This window comes from Tupaia chinensis, unplaced genomic scaffold (genome assembly GCF_000334495.1).
Source record: "Tupaia chinensis unplaced genomic scaffold, TupChi_1.0 Scaffold000597_1, whole genome shotgun sequence".
Lineage (NCBI taxonomy): Eukaryota > Metazoa > Chordata > Mammalia > Scandentia > Tupaiidae > Tupaia > Tupaia belangeri.
The window spans coordinates 7,013,764-7,034,321 of NW_006160114.1; the positions used below are offsets into that span (position 1 = coordinate 7,013,764).

Below are 20,558 nucleotides of genomic sequence, written 5' to 3' on the forward strand. Positions count from 1 at the left end.
TTTGGAGAGGTTTTTGCTGTAGGGCGCGTGCGCTCGCCAGACAGACAGAGAGAGACAGAGAGACAGAAAGTGAGAAATCACCCCCCAGGGGGAATGGCCACGCCGCAGTCCCTTCTCTTTCATTCTCCTCTTGGGATCTTGGGCACACATGCACACGCGCCCGGCGTGAGTTTTAAGCTACTGGGTCCAGGACACGAATCATGGTCAACTACATGGGAGTCCAGCGACATAGCCATTATGCTAACTTCTGGTCCCTATTTCTCTTATGTCTTAACAGCAGTTCAACCTACTAGATCTTCTTCAGTGACACCAGCTTTGTTGCCATTCCCCAAGCTGATGATGCTCTTCCTAGATGTTCTGATGGCTCATTCCTTTACTTATTTTAGTGTTCTCTAAATTATTTCCGTTTTATTGTCAGTCTTCTCTGAGACACCCTTTTAATAACATGCCAGTGTTTTATTTGTCTCATAGCACTTACCACCAGATATACTATAATTACTCCTTTATGTTACTGTATTTTCTGCTTTCCCTATTTAAATAAAAGTTCAATGAGGGCCAGGAATTTTTTCTATACATTGCTGTGTCTTCAGAACTTTTGAGTCCTGTACACACTTTGTGTTCAGTAAATGTTTATTAAATTAATGAATAAGTGAATAAGTGAATCAGTCAATTGCTCTTAAATTTTACCCTAGGTTTGTGGGTTTGAGCTAGGGTAAAGTCAATGATGGAGGAATCCAGATCTAAACGTGGTGGCACATACATTTAGTTCCAGCTGGTTGGGAGGCTAAGGCAGGAGGATCATGACATTGTGATACTCTGATTAAAAAAAAAAAATGATGGAAGAATTCACACATATGTATTATGCATCACTCATAGTATTAAAAACATATAATCAGCAACTCAATAATGTCATTAAAGTGAACTAGATTGAATTATTTCCTGGTGTGAATGGCTTATACTATTTTTTTTAATTTTATATATTTTTTATAAAACAAAAATGATAGAATTTTTTTCTTTAGTTTCTCCAAAGGAGAATTATTTCGTCTGTTAAATGTTTCTTTCCTTTGCCTTTCCCTCCTACCTTCTACCACTCACTCTCCTCCCTTACCATCTGTGGGATCTACAATTACCCTCTCTACTATCATATTTTCAGATCTTTCCATTTCTGCCATAGAGTGTAGACATTTGGTACATATTAAGTGGGGATATGCTATGTTGTTTTTTTCAATGGCTGGCTCATTTCACTCAACATTAAGTCCTCTGTATTCATCCACTTTGAATCGAATGATAGATTCTCACTGTTTCTTATGGCTGAGTACTATTCCATAGTATGTATGAGCCACAATTTTTCAACCCAGTCATCAGTTTTTAGACACTTAGATTGATTAAGTTTCCTAGCAATTTTGAATAATGCTACAGTAAACAGGGCTATACAAATGTCTTTCCAAGTGAATGTTTTCCTGTTCTTTGGGTAAATACTAATGAGTAGGATTATTGAGTAATAGGTATTTCTATTTGTAGTTTTTTGAGGAACCTCCACATTGTTTTCCGCAGAGGTTGTACGAATTTATATTCCCACCAACATAGTAAGAAGGTTCCCTTTTTAGCACAGCTTTGCCAGCACTTGTCATTCTTTATTTTTTGATCCTAGTCATTCTAACTTGAGTTAAATGGTTTCTCATTGTAGTTTTAAGTTTGCATTCCCCTTGCACGATTTCGATAGCAATCTTTACAGCCTTTTAGTATGTATAGATAATTTGTAGTATAAAGAAATTACTCACTTCTTTGTCGTTTGCAGTCTTACATGTGTGGGACAGTAGTTTGAAATTGTGTGAGGAATGTGGAAAGAATATTTCTGAGGTTAAAACATGTAGCTAGTAAAGGATGTATAATGTGGAAGAGTCTAGGTATTTATCAGTATGAAATACATATCTGCAAGAAGAGCAGAAAGCATTAATAGTTTACATCAGTGACTTTCAACTTTTTGTGTGGCTATATATTTTCAAAACTCAGATAAAAATTAAATTCTCACTTTAGGAGAAGATGTATGTACTATCAAGTTTTGTATGTGTCTTTGTATATTTATGTACCCTAAGTTGGTAACTATAAGGGGTACTTACATTCCTAGATAGGAATTTTGGTATAGATGGAATAGATAACTGGTGAAATATTGAGTAACAGTCTGATAAAAGATTTTGCAAAGGTGAAAATTTTTACTTTTATGTATATAGTCATGTTTCCCACAATGTCTCGGTCAGTGTTAGACCGGGTATGTGATATCAGTCTCATAAGATTATAATACGTTATACAGTGTATTCTTGGTATCTATAGTAGGCTATATTATATATGTTTGTGTAAATACACTTACTGTTCTTATGACAAAACTACCTAAAAACGTATTTCAGAATATATCCCCATGGTAAAGCCATGTAGATGCAAATAGCAAGTAAATTTGCTAACAATACAGTAGTGATTATGAACTTCCAAATTATTTGAAAATGTAGTTAATTTTCTAACAATACAGTAGTTAATTTGCTAACAATACAGTAGTGATTATGAACTTCCAAATTATTTGAAAATGTAGTTAATTTTCTAACAACACATCTTGGTACTTTCAAGTTATATGCAAGAGAGATTGCTTCTACAGAGCATGATTTGACGTGTTAGGGAATGAGTAGTATTGGCGAAGAAATATTAAGAACAAAATATGCAGTCTTCTGAATCTAGATAAGCAATTTATCCATATTAATCAAAGAGGACATAGATTTTACAAGTTATTAAAGTTGGGACCAGCAGATGGCATAATGATATGTCACTGGACTCCCACATTGTTGACCGCAGTTTGAGTCCTGAACATGGAGACTTAAAACCCAAACCGAGCGCATGTGCGTCCATGCTCAAAATCCCGAGAGGAGAATGGAGGGGAAGGAATTGCAGTGTGGCCATCCCCTCTGGGGGATTTCTCACTTTCTGTCTCTCTGTATCTCTGGCTAGTGCATGTGCCCTATAGCAAAATCTCTCTTAAAAAATAATCCCCCCCAAAAAAACAAATTCATAAAGTTGTAGATTCAGAAAAGAATCTGAGAAATCATTGAAATCATGCTTGCCATTTCTCTCAACAAAACCCTGACATCATTCTAATCAGTTGAACACACCTGTGATTGTAAACTAGAGGTCGTAAATCTGAGTAAAGATTTATTTCTCTGATTGGACAAAATTTGGTATTTTAAGATATATGGGAGTTTCATCTTGTTTTCTTATCACATACCTTCAGATTTTTAGAGATTGCTGTATTTTTCTGGAACTGCTTGAGTATAATTTTCTAATCCTCTTCAGCTTTTTCTTTCATGACTTGTCTTCCAAATTTACTGTCATCCTGACTGTTCTCTTTCAGACATGGTACTATTTGTCACTATTCGCCATGTAGATGCAAATAGCAAGTAAATTTGCTAACAATACAGTAGTGATTATGAACTTCTAAATTATTTGAAAATGTAGTTAATTTTCTAACAATACAGTAGTTAATTTGCTAACAATACAGTAGTGATTATGAACTTCCAAATTATTTGAAAATGTAGTTAATTTTCTAACAATACAGTAGTTAATTTGCTAACAATACAGTAGTGATTATGAACTTCCAAATTATTTGAAAATGTAGTTAATTTTCTAACAACACATCTTGGTACTTTCAAGTTATATGCAAGAGAGATTGCTTCTACAGAGCATGATTTGACGTGTTAGGGAATGAGTAGTATTGGCGAAGAAATATTAAGAACAAAATATGCAGTCTTCTGAATCTAGATAAGCAATTTATCCATATTAATCAAAGAGGACATAGATTTTACAAGTTATTAAAGTTGGGACCAGCAGATGGCATAATGATATGTCACTGGACTCCCACATTGTTGACCGCAGTTTGAGTCCTGAACATGGAGACTTAAAACCCAAACCGAGCGCATGTGCGTCCATGCTCAAAATCCCGAGAGGAGAATGGAGGGGAAGGAATTGCAGTGTGGCCATCCCCTCTGGGGGATTTCTCACTTTCTGTCTCTCTGTATCTCTGGCTAGTGCATGTGCCCTATAGCAAAATCTCTCTTAAAAAATAATCCCCCCCAAAAAAACAAATTCATAAAGTTGTAGATTCAGAAAAGAATCTGAGAAATCATTGAAATCATGCTTGCCATTTCTCTCAACAAAACCCTGACATCATTCTAATCAGTTGAACACACCTGTGATTGTAAACTAGAGGTCGTAAATCTGAGTAAAGATTTATTTCTCTGATTGGACAAAATTTGGTATTTTAAGATATATGGGAGTTTCATCTTGTTTTCTTATCACATACCTTCAGATTTTTAGAGATTGCTGTATTTTTCTGGAACTGCTTGAGTATAATTTTCTAATCCTCTTCAGCTTTTTCTTTCATGACTTGTCTTCCAAATTTACTGTCATCCTGACTGTTCTCTTTCAGACATGGTACTATTTGTCACTATTCTTTTTTTTTTTTTGGAGAGGGGTTTTTGCTATAGGGCACGTGAGCTCGCTAGACAGAGAGAGAGAGACACAGAGACAGAAAGCGAGAAATTACCCCCTCAGGGAGGATGGCCACGCCACAATCCCTTCTCCTCCATTCTCCTCTTGGGATCTTGGGCACGCATTCACATGCGCCCGGCGTGAATTTAAGCCACTAGGTCCGGGCCGCGAACCGTGGTTGACTACGTGGGAGTCTAGTGATATAGCCATTACGCTAACTGCTGGTCCCTATTTGTCACTGTTCTTGAAATATGGTTCCTAAAACTACACATAGGATTTGCTTATGTGGAAGAGTAGATACCAGGTTATTGCCTTTTTTTTTTTTTTTTTTTTTTGAATATTGTTGATGTAGACCCAGACTACCTCAGCCCTTTAGGGAGCCAATACCTAGTAAGAAATAAAATGTAATGACCATTTTCAGTATTCCAAGTAGTGTGCTAAGCACTTATGTGGCTTTCTTTTTATCTTTATCACAGTCTTAGAAGGTACAGACCATGGGATTGAAGCTTAGAGTTATTTACATGCCCAGTATCACATAGCTAGTAATTTTTGGAGGTAGAATTCTAACCCAGGTCTGTACGATGCTAAAAACTTGGCTTTCAGTCACTATGCTCCTTTATGTATATTCCATCGTACTGTCAGATTCTGCTGAGTTTGCTGTCAGTGTACGGAGACTTCCACGTCATTTTCCATTAATTCAGATGCTTTTAGTTTTTTGTGTTTCTATTTAATTTTTTTATTAGACAAGTGTTAATGTATTTGCATTTTATTTATGTATAGTCAGTATGGAATTTTGAGATTTTTAGTGTCTCTCTCTTTCTAGTAACTTATTTTTCATGAAATAACTCATTTTTCCAGTCTCTATACTAGATAAGGTACCATTGGTGATCTATTAAAAAGAGTTTTTGCTTAAAGATAGCAATGATCTGTTAATCAGGACTCTTTGATAATATATATATTTTTCCATCTGTATACTTAGTTTCCAGCATTATCAATCAGTCTATTTTTATTTTATTCATAAAAATTTTTGAGAGCTACAGAAAAAAAAATGTTATAGTTTCACTGATGAACTCTTTTAAAATCCAGGATTAATGAATATGGTTTCTTGCTAGAGAAACAGTGAAATAGTACATTTCATATTGTGTTAGAATTTTACAATATTAGTATCTTCTCTGGTTTTCTGCTAGTCCTTCTATAGATCATTGTAACTATCCTGTAAACATAGAATTATTTCAATTTAGTCAGTGGTAACAATTACTAATATTTAAAAGTTTCCTCATAATTGACAAAGTCCTTTTTGGTACAGTGTCACTTAATCTCTGTTTTTATATATAAAATAGGTAGCATTACCCTTGTCACTTACAATGAGAAACTGAAATTTAAAATCATGTAACGTAAGAGTGATCCAGTTTTCAAGCCACATCCTGTATTCTCTTCAAATAGTTACATTAACTGTCACTCTATGAAATAAATGATGATATTTGATGAGAACCTGCCAGTTTAGGGATTAAGCTTAATGTGCACTTTCTATAATTAAATAGTTGAGAGTTCAAGGTTGAGTCTCAAGAATTTGACCCCACTATCCATAAAGATAAAAGAAGAAAGTTTCTAGAAAAAGATTTGAAGGACATAGCCAGAGGGGCAGATGAGTAAACTTATTTAAGCTTACAATACCTTTGGACAAAAATAGAGTTTTAAGTACTCCTAAAATTAATAATGGTTATTACAGATTTTTATTTTTACCATTGAAGTAGTCACTGAAGATGTTTAAAAAACTTTTGTTTCTTTGGGGAAAAAAAATGTTGGTATTAAGGAAGTTTAAGAAGTTTAAGCCATAGATTCATATGAGAATGGGCCAGATTTTTAATGGAAAAATAATGAGCTATAGGTGCATTAAAAATCTGTAGTTTAAGTGCAATATTTTGTATTATCAGTCACCAGTTTTTAAGCCTTACATTTGAACTTTCAACATCTCATAAATTTGTTCTCTAGATAAAATAAACTCAATGATGGTTGAGTAATGCTTGAAATATATTTATGAAATAAAGCTTACAGTCCTATAAACTGAGAAGAATGAAGCTTCACTGCAAGGAAATACAGATACCATGGTAGAAAATAGTTTTATGCCTATATGTATTATTTTTAAAGTTTATTTCATGAGAGTGAGTTAGGGAGAAACAAGCACCTCAGCTGGTTCTCAAGCCACAACCCTTCCTCCAGCCTTTCTGGCAAGCCAAGAAATAAAGGCATGGCTGATAGGTACAAGTCGACTGGGGAACTGATCCAAAATCTTCCCTATGGCTTCCAGCATTGCAGAGAGTTGTACAACTGTGTGACCACAGCTGGGCCTATTCATACACACACATACACAAACTTTTTTCTTTTAAACTAGTCAGAGATTGTATGCACCTGCCAGAAGAGAGACAGACAGAAAGAGAGAGATGGAAGTGAAAAACAAGCAGCCTCCATGAGGGATGGTCCCACTGCAATCCCTTCTCACATTTCTTTCTCCTTTCAGGACTTTAGGCATGCATACACGTGCACCCAGCATGTTTCTCAAGCTGCTGGGTTCAAGCAGTGAGCTGTGGGTAACCTAGCCACCAGAACCAGCAAGCCATGGGCTGGGCCAAATGCTCATTCATATTTTAAAATTAACTTATATTCACATTTATTTTTTAAGTTTATTACAAAATCCAGTCCAGAATTATTATTATTATTTTTATGACATGTATTTTAAAATGCTAAAGAGGACCAGTCAGTTGCATGGTGTGTTAAGGCATTTGGATCCCACCAGGCCAACTGCGTAGTTCAAGTCCTGGACCTGGCAGCTTGAAAACACATCTTATGGGGCTGGCAGGGTGCACAGTGGTTAAGGGCACTGGACTCCCATGTGGCCAACTGGGTTTCAAGTCCTGGACCTGGTGGCTTGCTTTCTCACTTTCCCTCTCTCTCTCTCTCTCTTTCACTCTGTCCCTCTCTAGTCAAATTAAAAAACAAATAAAAATAAATTAAAAAGGAAAGAAAAGAAAACACATTAGGTATGTGTGCAGCATGACAGAATCCCCAAAAGGAGGAAGAAATGGAGAGAAGGGATTGTGACATGACTATTCCCCATGAGAAGTGCTTTCTCACTTTCCTTCTTTCTCTCTCGCAGCAAGCATACACGCCCTCTGGTGGTTTTTTTTTTTTTTTTTTTTTATTGCTAAAGAAATAGAAATAGGAATAAACTATCAAACTTCTGTATTCAAAAAGTCACGGCTCAAAAGCCAAAAAGATCTTCACTCAAATGTCTATTGAATCTTCTTAGTTCTCTTTTTCATAATAACATTTCTGGCCAGCCACATGTCTCAGTGGTAACTCAGTGCTTCATGATGCTGAGGCACAATGAGGTTCTGGGTTTGCATCCCGAGGTGTCCATGTGCACCCCAGGTGTGTGCCTGCCTGCGATCCTGGCTGGCTGAGGCTGGGAGTAGGCTTGCAGCATCAGGACCCGGTTGCAAGTGCCTGTTTCTCTGTTTCTCTCTCACATTCCCATTTATGGAAGAGATAAATTTTTTTAAAAAATCCTACTGGGACCAGCAGGTGGCATGGTGGTTACAGCGGTGGACTGTCCTGGACCTGGCAGCTTGCTTGCTCTCTCTCTCTCTCTCTCTCTCTCTCTGTCTCTCTGGTCAAATTAAAATAAAATGAATGAATAAAATTAAAATTTAAAAAATCCTACTATGGAAAACAACTTAATTTTGTCTAGAAAAACGAAATAAAATTTCAATATGTCTTTATATATTTGTAGTCTTTTGTTTTAATTCTTAGCTTTACTATAAAGAAGCTCTAGAATTTGACTTTCAAATGGTTTTTATATTTTTACATTTTAATGAATTTTGCACATGGAGACTATAATATGGTTCGGATGGACATTTTATGTGTATTTTGCCAAGAAATCCTACATGCATATGTGAAATTTGCTAATTTGAGAAACTCCCAGTATTTCTAAATTTATGATTATAGTCCATACCATTTTAAGAAAAGTTTGCAAACTCCAGATTTTATATAAACATTTCCAAATGAAATATTATATTCAACACACTTTACATTATATCATTAATGTCCATATCCTTTTCAATGATGAAGCTGGGCTCAGAAGCATAATATTTTTTCTTTTTTTCATCAAAAAAGGAAGGGAGGAAGGAAGGAAGGGAAAGAAACTGAGAAGCTCAATGTTGGCTACGTATATCTACCATTGCAGGATTAGAATTTATCTAAAACCTCATGTTTGTTATTTTCCATCATTTATTTGCAGGAGTGTTGTGGTGCCTGTAAAGAAGCCACCTCCAGGTAGTCTAGCTGTAACCACTGTGGGAGCCACTACTGCAGGAAGCGGTCTGCCAACAGGCAGCACCTCTAATATATTTGCTGCTACTGGAGCAACACCAAAAAGTATGATTAATACAACAGGTATTGTCCTTATATATTTTTGTGATACCTCATCTTTTTCTTTCTGTTTTCTATATCTTCATTTTTCTACTTATTTGATTTAAAACAATGAAAATACTCTGATCACTTAAGATACTCTTTAAGAAGGTTATACTTTATGTTCCAGCTTTTCAGAATTTGTCTGTAGAGAAATTTTTAGCAGTCATTTTAGGGGATACTGTTGGTTTTTGTTTTGAGTCTTCTCAAAACACCATGCTATTTATTTTCAGAATGAAATCAGATTCGTGAAGAATATTTGGGGCAAAAAGAAAAAAAAATGCAATTATCATTGATGGAACCTTGGTGTTTGTTCTGTAACAATCAGTAAATTGTATCAAGAATATCAAGGTATACAAAAAAATGTTAATGGCAGAAAATGGATTTGGTTACATTTACTGTTCCAATCCTAATGTACATTCTTTGCTAAGTCCCCTAAGGGAAGGCAGAGCTCACCTAAGAACCTTGACGATATGCAAGAGCCTCAAACTGATAAAAAGTGCATGTGAATAAGAACCGTTGTTTGACATTAAATTAATTTATATACTTAGGTTGCAGTTATATCAATTCATTTCCAAAAAATTCCAAATCACTATAAATTTTAAAAGCCTGTCTAAAATAATCTTTTTTATTTTTATTTTTTTGTAAATTTCCAGAATTGTTCCTGTTGATTATTAGCTAAATAAATCCTTACCCAAATCTTTGTGATTCCATTTTAGGTATTTATACAACGCAAGATGATCCCTGAGTTTTCTTCCCTGACTATAGTAGTCTTCTCTTCTCCAAACTGTATAGCCTTGAACTTTTCCATTTATTATCATTACTTAGATTCTTCCCATTTTTATTAATTTTGTAGCTCTTCTTTGTGCTTTCTGTACTTACCTTGTTTATCATACCACCTGAGTCTGACATATCATGAACAACACATTTATGGGTTGTAGTAAGTAGACTGTAATGCATTTATATTAGCAAATAAACTTACTTAATGACATTGTATTGCAGAATATAACATCTTTGCTTTATTTATATTATAAATATTTATATCTGGCTTATCTGTAGACTTTAAAGTCTTTCTTTTCAATATATTATGTTCTTATTTATATTTATTCAGTATTCTCAAAATAGGAAAATTAAACTTTTTTTTAAAACAAGTAACACCCAGCAAATGTTAAAGCTTTTAAAATATGCCAGTGTGGTAGGGAAAAAAAAATCTACATTTAGTATTATTTATTGAATAAAGTCTTATTTTTTTGAGTTAGGTAAATGTACAATTAAATTACCCCTTTTTAGGAAACAAGTCATGAAGCTTTTTTTAATTTCTGTCTTAAGAATTAACAGTAGGTATAGAATAAAATGGTAGAAATAGGTGTAGGGATAGTAAAAAATATATAATAGTTGAATAAAAAAAATGTAACTTATAAACTTTATCCTTAAAAATACAAATGTGTGTGTGTGTATAAGTTAATCATTGGCCAACAGCTAAACTGGATGCATTGTCTAGTTTAAATGTTGACACATAAATGCTTGATAAATACATATTTATAAAAATATGAATTAAATATATATATGTGTGTCTATGTGTGTATATACACAAATTGTTGGCCAACAACTGAATTGGATGCATCGTCTGAATGTTGGCACATAAGTGCTGTATAAATGTTAAAATAGAAATCTGATATGCAACTTAGTTTTGTGCGAATTAGTGTAAGATATAATATTAAGGAACACTAGATGTCCCTCAACTCCACAACTATTTAATATACTTACATTGAGTACTGTAGAAAAATCTATTTTAAAATGGCATCTTCATATCGTTGAGGAGAACTCATTATTTTAAAATCAGGTACAATTATACTCATTTTAGCTCTTCTTAAGCAAATATTTTGTCAAAATGAGCAATTGATGCTACAGAACCACAAATTTATGCTCAATTTATTATAAATTGTGTCTTAGATGATGAAAAACAAACATATTATAAGCAATAAAAAGACAAATTTTCACATCTAAATTTGCATTGTTTTATCAGCTTCATTTTACTTAAAATTTTTTTCATTTGTTGATGTCTTTTATTTATATCCCATCTGTAATATGTAATTTTGTTAGATTAACATGAATCAACTGGATTTTAATGCAATCACTATTATTTAAAATTATGAAGCATTGCTATAGTATACTAATGGTAAATGATTTTTAATTGTCAAATTCTTCTGTGAAATTAAGATAAATCTTTCAAAATCAGATAGTAATGATGTAATTAAAATTATTTGTTACATAGATCTGTGTTTAAGGCTAAAATTTATTATTTTGGGAACAGGTGCCGTGGATTCAGGGTCCTCCTCCTCTTCCTCCTCTTCCAGTTTTGTGAATGGTGCTACCAGCAAAAACCTTCCAGCTGTACAAACGGTCGCTCCAATGCCAGAAGATTCAGCTGAAAACATGAGGTATACATAACTATTTGTTTCTTTACTCGTTTTATTTTCTCTCCTTTTTTTTTTAACATGATGAAATAGTACACAATAATACAAAGATGCAAAGAGAATTCTTGGAAATGTAGGTAAATTGTGTATTTTGTGTTTACATTTCTTATATTTTATATTTTTGTCTAGTTATTCATAATATAAAAATCAGCATTACTATATTTCTTCTGAGTCTAAACTAAGATATCTTACATAATTTTGAAAAAGTGGGACCAGCAGTTGGTACAGTGGTTACGGGGCTGGATCCCACATGGCCACCTTTACAATCTGAGTCTTTCCCCTGTGGGGTGATTTCTCACTCCCCCTCCCTTTCTCTTTTTCTCTCTCTGGTGAGCACATGAACCCTATAGCAAAAAAGAGAAAAGAAAAAGAGAGAAAAAAATAGTGACTGCTACATTTGTAATGCACTATCATATGATGTATATCATTATTTCCAATAACGGTTAAAACATACACAATAGGAAATAAGATAAAATTGGGCATCTTTGAATGATGATGAAAAGTTTAAAATATAAACTTTGAGAACAGGTGTTCAAAATTATATACTACATATATCATTGGAACTTGAATAACGAAATATTGTCTTATCAGGGCTTGGCGCTGTGGCACACACTTGTGTTCCCAACTACTCAGGAGGTTGAGGCAGGAGGATTATGATAGAGAGAGAACCTGCCTCTTCCCCCACCCCCCCCCAAAAAAAAATCACCACACACACACAACAAACAAAAAAATCATTATCTTACCTATCATGAGTAAAGATAATTATTAGAAGGGCCTCTTACACTGTTGGTGGGAATGTAAACTGGTTCAACCACTGTGGAGAACAATATGGAGGTTCCTCAAAGATATACAAATAGAACTACCATTTGATCCAGCAATCCCACTTCTGGGTATCTACCCAAAGGACAGGAGGACGCTCAGTCAGAAAAGTGCTTGCACATCAACGTTTATTGCAGCATTATTCACAATTGCCAAGACATGGAACCAACCTAAATGTCCACAAACTGATGAATGGATTAGAAAAGTGTGGTATATATACTCTATGGAATACTACTCTGCCATAAAAAATAAAAAGACCCTAGGGAACCAGCAGTTAGCGTAATGGCTGTGTCGCTGGACTCCCACGTAGTCGACCGCGGTTCGTGTCCTGGACCCGGTGGCTTAAAACTCACGCCGAGCGCGTGTGCGTGCGTGCCCAAGATCCCGAGAGGAGAATGGAGGAGAAGGGATTGCGGCGTGACCATCCCCTCTGGGGGGTGATTTCTCGCTTTCTGTCTCTATGTCTCTCTCTGTCTGTCTGGCGAGCGCACGCGCCCTACAGTGAAAATCTCTCAAAAAAAAATAAATAAAAAAAAAATAAAAAGACCCTGGAATTTGATAGAAAGTGGTCAGATAGGGAGGATCTATTGCTGAGTGAATTAAGTCAGGCTATGAAAGAAAGATATTGTATGTATCCATTTAATATATACCAACTATCTGCAATCTATAGTAGAGAGTGAAATATGGTAGGACATAAAAGCAGTGAAAGTACTTAATGAGAATAAGACAGTGTGGAATGGGGGGGTTGAAGAGAAGAGGATAGAGAAAGATAGCAAGTGAACAATAGAGAGACAGGACATTAGTGAGAAACAGATATGGCTCATTACCTGTTGATGATGACATATATAGTATTCTAAACTGGATTGGTCAGAGAAATATTTCGTGATGGGTAAAGTCTTTTTACAAGCAAAATGAGAAATAGTGACTAACTGTTAAAAAAATTAGAATAATAATAATAATGATTGAGAAAAACATAGAAAAGATACTGAGCAATGAAGTGGGGAGATTAATGTCTCTGTATTGACTGACATGCCCATGCATTCCCTTTTGAAAAAGCAATGTAATACACTGTAAAGCTATATGTAATCCAATGTAATCTGAAGAAGATTATGATGATAATAAAAACAAATTTTAAAAAAAGGGGATGGCCCTCATTCTTGGAGTTAAATGCTCATGTATACACACATGTACCCATATATGTGTACGTATTAATATTTTTAACAAAATATAACGTAAATACAGATATAAATGGGCACTAATTGCTATGAACTTCCCTCTCAACACTACTTTTATCCCATAGGTTATAAAAACTTGTTTGTTATCATTGGCTTCTATGAACCTTTCGATTTCAGTCTTAATTTCCTCTATAGTCGTAAAGTCATTCACGACTAGGTTGTTTAGTTTCTATTTATGAATTTTCGAGGGCTCTTTCTGTAATTGATTTCAAGTTTGAATCCATCCTTGTTAGAAGAGATGCTGGATATAGTTTCTGTATTTTTGAATTTTTAAAGGTTTATTTTGTGCCCTATCATGTGGTCAATTTTCAAAAATGTTCCATGTGGGGGTGAGAAAAATCTATATTTTGACGTAGTTGGGTGAAAAAAAATCTGTAGATGCCTGTCAAGTCCAATTTATGTATGGTGTCATTTGTATCTTGTATCTTTGTGTCTATTCTTTTTTTCTCGATGATCTGTCCAAAGGAGACAGTGGGGTGTTAAGATACCTTACAATTATAGTTTTGCAGTCTATCTCTCCCTTGAGATCTAACAGTCTCTCTTTGTTGTATTTAGGTGCTCCAATGTTGGGCACATAGATTTACAGGTGTTATATCTTCTTGGTGAACAAGTCCATTACATGTATATGTAATGTACTTTTTTTTATCTCTTATGTCTTTCATTTTAAAGTCTATTTTGTCTCATAGCAGTATTGCTACTCCAGCCTTTTGCATGGAATATCTTTTTTCCAGCCCTTCATTTTCAGTCTATGTATATTCTTATCAGTGAGGTGTGTTTCTTAGAAGCAGCATATAGATGCCTTCTGTTTTTTATATACATTCAACCGGTCCATGTCTTTTAATAGGATAATTTAATCCATTAACATTCAGTGTTATTATCGGTATATGCTTACTCATTCCTGTCATTTTCTTAGCCAATGTCTTAGTTCTTTTTGTTCTCTTAATTCTGTCTGTCTCCCTTTAGTTATCCTGATGCAATACTCCCCTCAGTTCCTATAAAGTTCATCTAATATTGGTAAATTCTTTCAGTTTTTGTTTACCTGAGAATACTTTTATCTGTTCTTCCCAATTGAAGGATAATTTTGCTAGATATGGTATTCTTGGTTGAAATTATTTTTCTTTCTTTTAAAGTTTTAAATACATCTTCTCCTTCTTTGCTTGCCTGCATTGTTTCAGTTGAAAAGTCTGACGTTAGTCTGATGCATTGCCTGCATTGTTTCAGTTGAAAAGTCTGACATGGGTCTGATGCCATAACCTTTATAAATAACTTGACATTTTTCCCTTACCATTTTTAGAATATGGTCTTTGTCATTATTTTTTACTAATCTGGCTATGATGTGCTGGTGGAAAGATTTTTTTGTGTTGATACTATTTGGAGTCCTTTTTCATTCTTATGTCTGAATTTTTCCATGTTTCTCTACATTCAGAAAATTTTCAAGTAATATTTCATGAAAGAGATTTTCCATGCCTTTACCAGATTTTTCTCCTTTAGTTTCCATGTGTTTCTGAATTTTTGAGGGTGCTTTATGTAGTTGATTTCAAGTTTGATTCCATCGTGGTTGGAAGACATGCTGGATATAGTTTCTATATATTTGAATTTGTAAAGGCTTGTTTTGTGCCTCTGGCATTTCATGGTGTCTAGAATTTTCCATATGTTGTCCTCATTTTTTTTTTTTGGTTGTTTTTTCATTCTTTTTGGCAATTTGGTCTATGTTGGAAACTTCGTTTTTAAGGTCAGAAATTCTTTCTTCTATATGGCCCAATCTGTTGTTAATACTTTCTAGGGAGATTTTAATTTCTTTTGAACTTCATTCTTAATTTCCAGTAGTTCTGTTTGATTTTCTTTTAAGGAATTCCTCCTTCATGCCCTGAAATTATTTTCTCATTTCCTGATTGTCTTCTGTTTTCTCTTGCATCTCATTGAGTTTTGTACCTGTTAATATTCAGAATTCTTTTTCTGACTATTTTTATATTCCTCTATGGTATCCGTTGTTGGTGAGGGGCTACTGTGCTTACCTGGGAGAGAATTATCTCCTTGTTTTCTCATATTTCTTTGGGATCAGTGCTGGTTTTTGGTCATCAGAGGCAGTATTCCCCTTTTTTCTATTTATTGGAGTAAATTCTGTAGTATTGGAAGAGGAAATTTTGCCTTTAGTTCCCAAGTGTGTTCCTACTGGAGGGCTGTGTCTCCTAGACCAGAGCAGCTATGGGTAACTTCAGATGCTTGGCTCTTCTTCTAAACATTCTGCTCTTGATGAGGTGGTAGCAAGCTAATGAGATCTAACTTAGTGAAGAGGAAGCTAAAGAGATCTAACTTAACGAAGAGGATCTAGTAGCACAGTGAGTAGATGGTGTGCCAGTAATTCCAAAGATACTTCCAGGGCCCGAGGGTGGACTCAGGAGAAGAGGCCGCTGAGGTTAGGCTCAATTCTCCTGGTGGGTGGGGTGAGCCCAGGCCACTAGAGCACTGGGTGATAGAGTGGTGAAACTTCCAAAGATACTCCTAGGCCCTGAGGGTGGACTCATGAAAAGATGCCTGCCAAGGTCAGGCTCAAGTCTCTAAGTGGGTGGAGTGAGCCCCCTCTTTTTAAGTTATTTTTACATTTCTATAGTATGTACATTTTATTTTGCATTTTATTAGCTTGTCATTTCTAAATTGAAATTCTACTGAAATTTTAATTTGGATTGTTTTGAACCTACAATTAAGTTTTAGAAGATTCCAATCTTAACATTATTGAGTATTCTTATTTATGAATATTGTCAATCATTCATTGAGAAATTTCATTTCTTTTAGTAATTATTATAGTTCTCATTGTAAAGGTGTTGTCCCTATTATTACTTTTCATGTTGTAGTGATATTCTAAATTGTTTTACTTTAAATTTTCAGTTATGAGTTAGAAACCAGCCCCCCTAATACTTATACATGATTCTATTTATGTAAAATGATAGAAAATGGAAATTAATTTATCTTAACACAGTAAATTGATGATTGCCTGTGTTAATTACACATCAATAAAGGAAATAAACTGTGTATTGGCAATTAGAAAGATAATTGATTTTTGTGTATGGATTTTATATCCCACAATTTGCTTAATTAATTTACTTTCTAGTGACCTCAGGTAGAATGTTTAGCATTTTCTAAATTTACCTTATAATTTTAATACTTTCTGTAGTTTCTTTATTGTTTTCTATGTATGTGATACTGCCATTTAAATCCTCAGTATTTTGGGGTTTTTAAAAATTATTTAGTTTTTTTTTTTTTTTTTTTTTAATTTATTAAAGGGCACATGCACTCACCAGAGAGAAGGAGAGAGAGAAAAAGTGAGAAAGCAAGCCGCCAGGTCTGGGGACTCGAAATGTGGTTGGCTATGTAGGATTCCAGCACCTCAGTTACCTCAGGCCTTCCATCCCCGCTTGAGTGTTATTTACTTGAGAATTCACCAGTGGAGCCATCTCTGCCTAGAATGTTCTTTCTGGGAATTCTTTTAGTTACAGGTTTATGTTCTTGAGTTGATGAGTGACTATTTAAATTTTCTGATTTCTTTTTTTTTTCTTGTCCATAAGTTTTGGTCATTTTTATCTTCATGGAATTTAGCCCCTTCATTTAAGTTGTTGGATTTATTACAATAAGGTTTTTGTTACATTTCTTCACTATTTAAAAATATGTATGCAATCTCTAATTATCATTTTGCATTCCATTTTAGTAATTTGTTGGGGCACCAGTGATAGGACCTTATCGCACCATGTTCCCTTCCCACAGTCTTCCAGCTTATCAAGATTTTGGGCATGTGGGAACCAGGTGTGTTTTGAGGTCAAGTGAGGTTCTGAACCATTGTTCAGTCATGTGGCGTCCATAACTGCAGTTCATTATGCTACCATCTGCACCACTGAAGCTGGGCCCATTTTCCACTTTTTTTTTTTTTTTGGAGAGTTTTTTTGCTATAGGACGTGTGTACTTGCCAGAAAGACAGAGAGAAACAGAAAGACAGAAAGCGAGAAATCACCCCCCAGGAGGGATGGCCACACCACAATCCCTTCTCCTCCATTCTCCTCTTGGGATCTTGGGCACACACGCACATGCACCTGGAGTGAGTTTAAGCCACCAGGTCCGGGACCAGAACCGCGGTTGGCTACATGGGAGTTCAGTGACATAGCCATTACGCTAACTGCTGGTCCTGACAGTTCTTTATATGTTCTAGATACAAGTCCTTTTTAAAAAATGTGATTTGGAAGTACTCTCTCTCAGACTAGCTTGCTGTTTCATCCTTCTAATAGGATCTTTACCTAGGAGAAAAAAAATAACTGGTCTGTCCTGTCAATTTTAGCTTTTGTGGCTCATACTTTTTGTGTCAGGCCTAAAAATCTATTAGGATAGTCCGGATTTTCTCCTGTGTTTTTTATAAATTAAGTGATGTCAGGCCTAAAAATCTATTAGGATAGTCCGGGTTTTTTCCTGTGTATTTTATAAATTAAGTGATTTTATAAATAGATTTTTGAATTATTTATTTATTTATTTATTGGGAGAGGTTTTCGCTATATGGCATGTGTGCTTGCCAGTGAGACAGAGAGACAGAAAGAGAGCAATCACCATCCCCTCACCCTCCCCACAGTCTCCTCTTCTCCATTCTCCTCTTCCTCTCGAGATCTTGGGCACACGTGCACATGTGCCCAGCATGAGTTTAAGTCACTGGGTCCGGGACTCAAACCGCACTCGACTACATGGGAGTCCAGCGACATAGCCATTACGCCATCTGCTGGTTCCAATAGTTTTAGTTTTAAGTTTATAATCTATTTTAAGCTAATTTTTCCTTAAGGTATGAAGTTTAGTTTCATATTTTTTACCTATGAATGTTCAACTTCTCCAGCACTCTCTTTCCCCCTATTTTAAAAATAGTTTAAGGAAAATTAAGAGTAGTTTTTATGGACTAGCCAATGACATCATGTTGCAATCCCTTCTCTTCTGTTTGCCTCTTGGGAACTTGGGCACGCCCGCACATGTGCCCAGCATGAGTTTAAGTCACTGTGTCCGGGACTCAAACCGCACTCGACTACATGGGAGTCCAGCGACATAGCCATTACGCCATCTGCTGGTTCCAATAGTTTTAGTTTTAAGTTTATAATCTATTTTAAGCTAATTTTTCCTTAAGGTATGAAGTTTAGTTTCATATTTTTTACCTATGAATGTTCAACTTCTCCAGCACTCTCTTTCCCCCTATTTTAAAAATAGTTTAAGGAAAATTAAGAGTAGTTTTTATGGACTAGCCAATGACATTGTAGGTAAGGTGTCTGGATCCCACATGGCCAGCCATGCAGTTTGAGTTCTGGACATGGCAGCTTGAGAAACGTGTTAGATGAGAATAAATTATGGCAAGACCATATCCCCATAGGGATGTTTTTTCACCACCACTCCTCCCCACCTTTCCCCTTAGCCTCCACAAGCTCAATTAAAAAACCAAGCAAACAAAAAAAGGAAGCTTTTATTCTTGGACTAGTTTTACTGCACTGAAACGTATGAACTTGCCAGTATTTCTCCTGAGTGCTCAGTGTATTTAACAAAGTCTCTTTTTTTATTATTATTATTTTAAGATTTCTTAAGGGCGTGTATGTTTGTCAGAAAGAAGCGGAACAGAAAGGCAGTCAGACAGGAAGGAAGAAGTCACCCCAAAGGGAGGATGGCCACACCACGATCTCTTCTCCTCTATTCTGGGATTCTAGGCACACAAGCAGGTGTGCCTGGCTTGAGTTTTAAACTGTTAGGTTTGGGACTTGAATCATGGTCAGCCACGTAGGAGTCTAGTGCTTTAACCACCATGCCATTGGTTTACCCTATGAAGTCTCTTCTACCTGGCTGGAGAGAATAGAGACAATTTCCAGCCTGATGTGTGCTCTTACAGATGTTTGTGTTATAGCTCATTCATAGTTATTCAAATTTTTCAGTAGATAAAATATATTTTACATAACAAAAAATATATTTATTTCAGAAATTCAAAAAATACCATTTTAGTGTTTAAAAAATAAATCAGTATTGTATAGTTAGCAGAAAATGTAGAAAAACTCTATGATCATCTCAATATATGTAAAAAACCATGGGAGAAAATTCAAAATGTATCATGATAACAAATTTGATTAATTATAAATGCAAAAGAATTTTAAAATTTGATGACAATTATATGAAATAGACAAGATACAGTTAATGATGAAATGTGCAGCTTTTTCCTTCTAAGAAGAATTGAAAAAGAATGACTATGGGTCCAGCAGCTGGGGTAATGGCTATGTCGCTGGACTCCCATGTAGTTGACTGTGGTTCGAGTCCTGGACCTGGTGGCTTAAACTCATGCCTGGTGCATATGAGTGCATGCCCAAGATCCCGAGAGGAGAATGGAGGAGAAGAGATTGTGGCATAGTTATTCATCCTGGGGGGTGATATCTCACTTTCTGTCTCTCTTTCTTTCTCTGTCTTTCTGGTGAGCGCATGTGCCTCATATCAAAAACCTCTCCAAAAAAGAAAGAAAAAAAGAAAGAAAAACAATGCCCACTGTAACCACTTTCATAGAAAGCACCATGTAGTTGACTGTGGTTCGAGTCCTGGACCTGGTGGCTTAAACTCATGCCTGGTGCATATGAGTGCATGCCCAAGATCCCGAGAGGAGAATGGAGGAGAAGAGATTGTGGCATAGTTATTCATCCTGGGGGGTGATATCTCACTTTCTGTCTCTCTTTCTTTCTCTGTCTTTCTGGTGAGCGCATGTGCCTCATATCAAAAACCTCTCCAAAAAAGAAAGAAAAAAAGAAAGAAAAACAATGCCCACTGTAACCACTTTCATAGAAAGCACTTCTTTGTAAAATGTGGTTTTATTTTTTTTTCTTGAAATATTTGGTAAACTTCATATGCAAAGACATCTTATCCTGGATTTTTTGGGAAAGCTTTCAAATTAAAATTTCAGTGGTAGTTACAGCTCTCCTCCATTTTCTGGTTTTTTTTTTTTTTTTTTTTTTTTTTTCCTTGTGTTGGTAAGTTCTGTTTTGGTAAG

The 20,558-nt window shown here is 35.3% G+C and overlaps 1 protein-coding gene across 3 annotated transcripts in view; it reads left to right on the forward strand.

The window, feature by feature from the left end:
* The window catches only part of NBEA (neurobeachin), a 615,556-nt gene that overhangs the window by 98,671 nt on the left and 496,327 nt on the right, over positions 1 to 20,558 (forward strand). For all 3 annotated transcript variants that reach the window (XM_014591554.2, XM_014591555.2, XM_014591556.2), the window contains 2 exons: positions 8,828 to 8,982; positions 11,312 to 11,438. In XM_014591554.2, the coding sequence (XP_014447040.1) occupies positions 8,828 to 8,982; positions 11,312 to 11,438 (282 nt within the window). The remainder of the gene's footprint in view (positions 1 to 8,827; positions 8,983 to 11,311; positions 11,439 to 20,558) is intronic.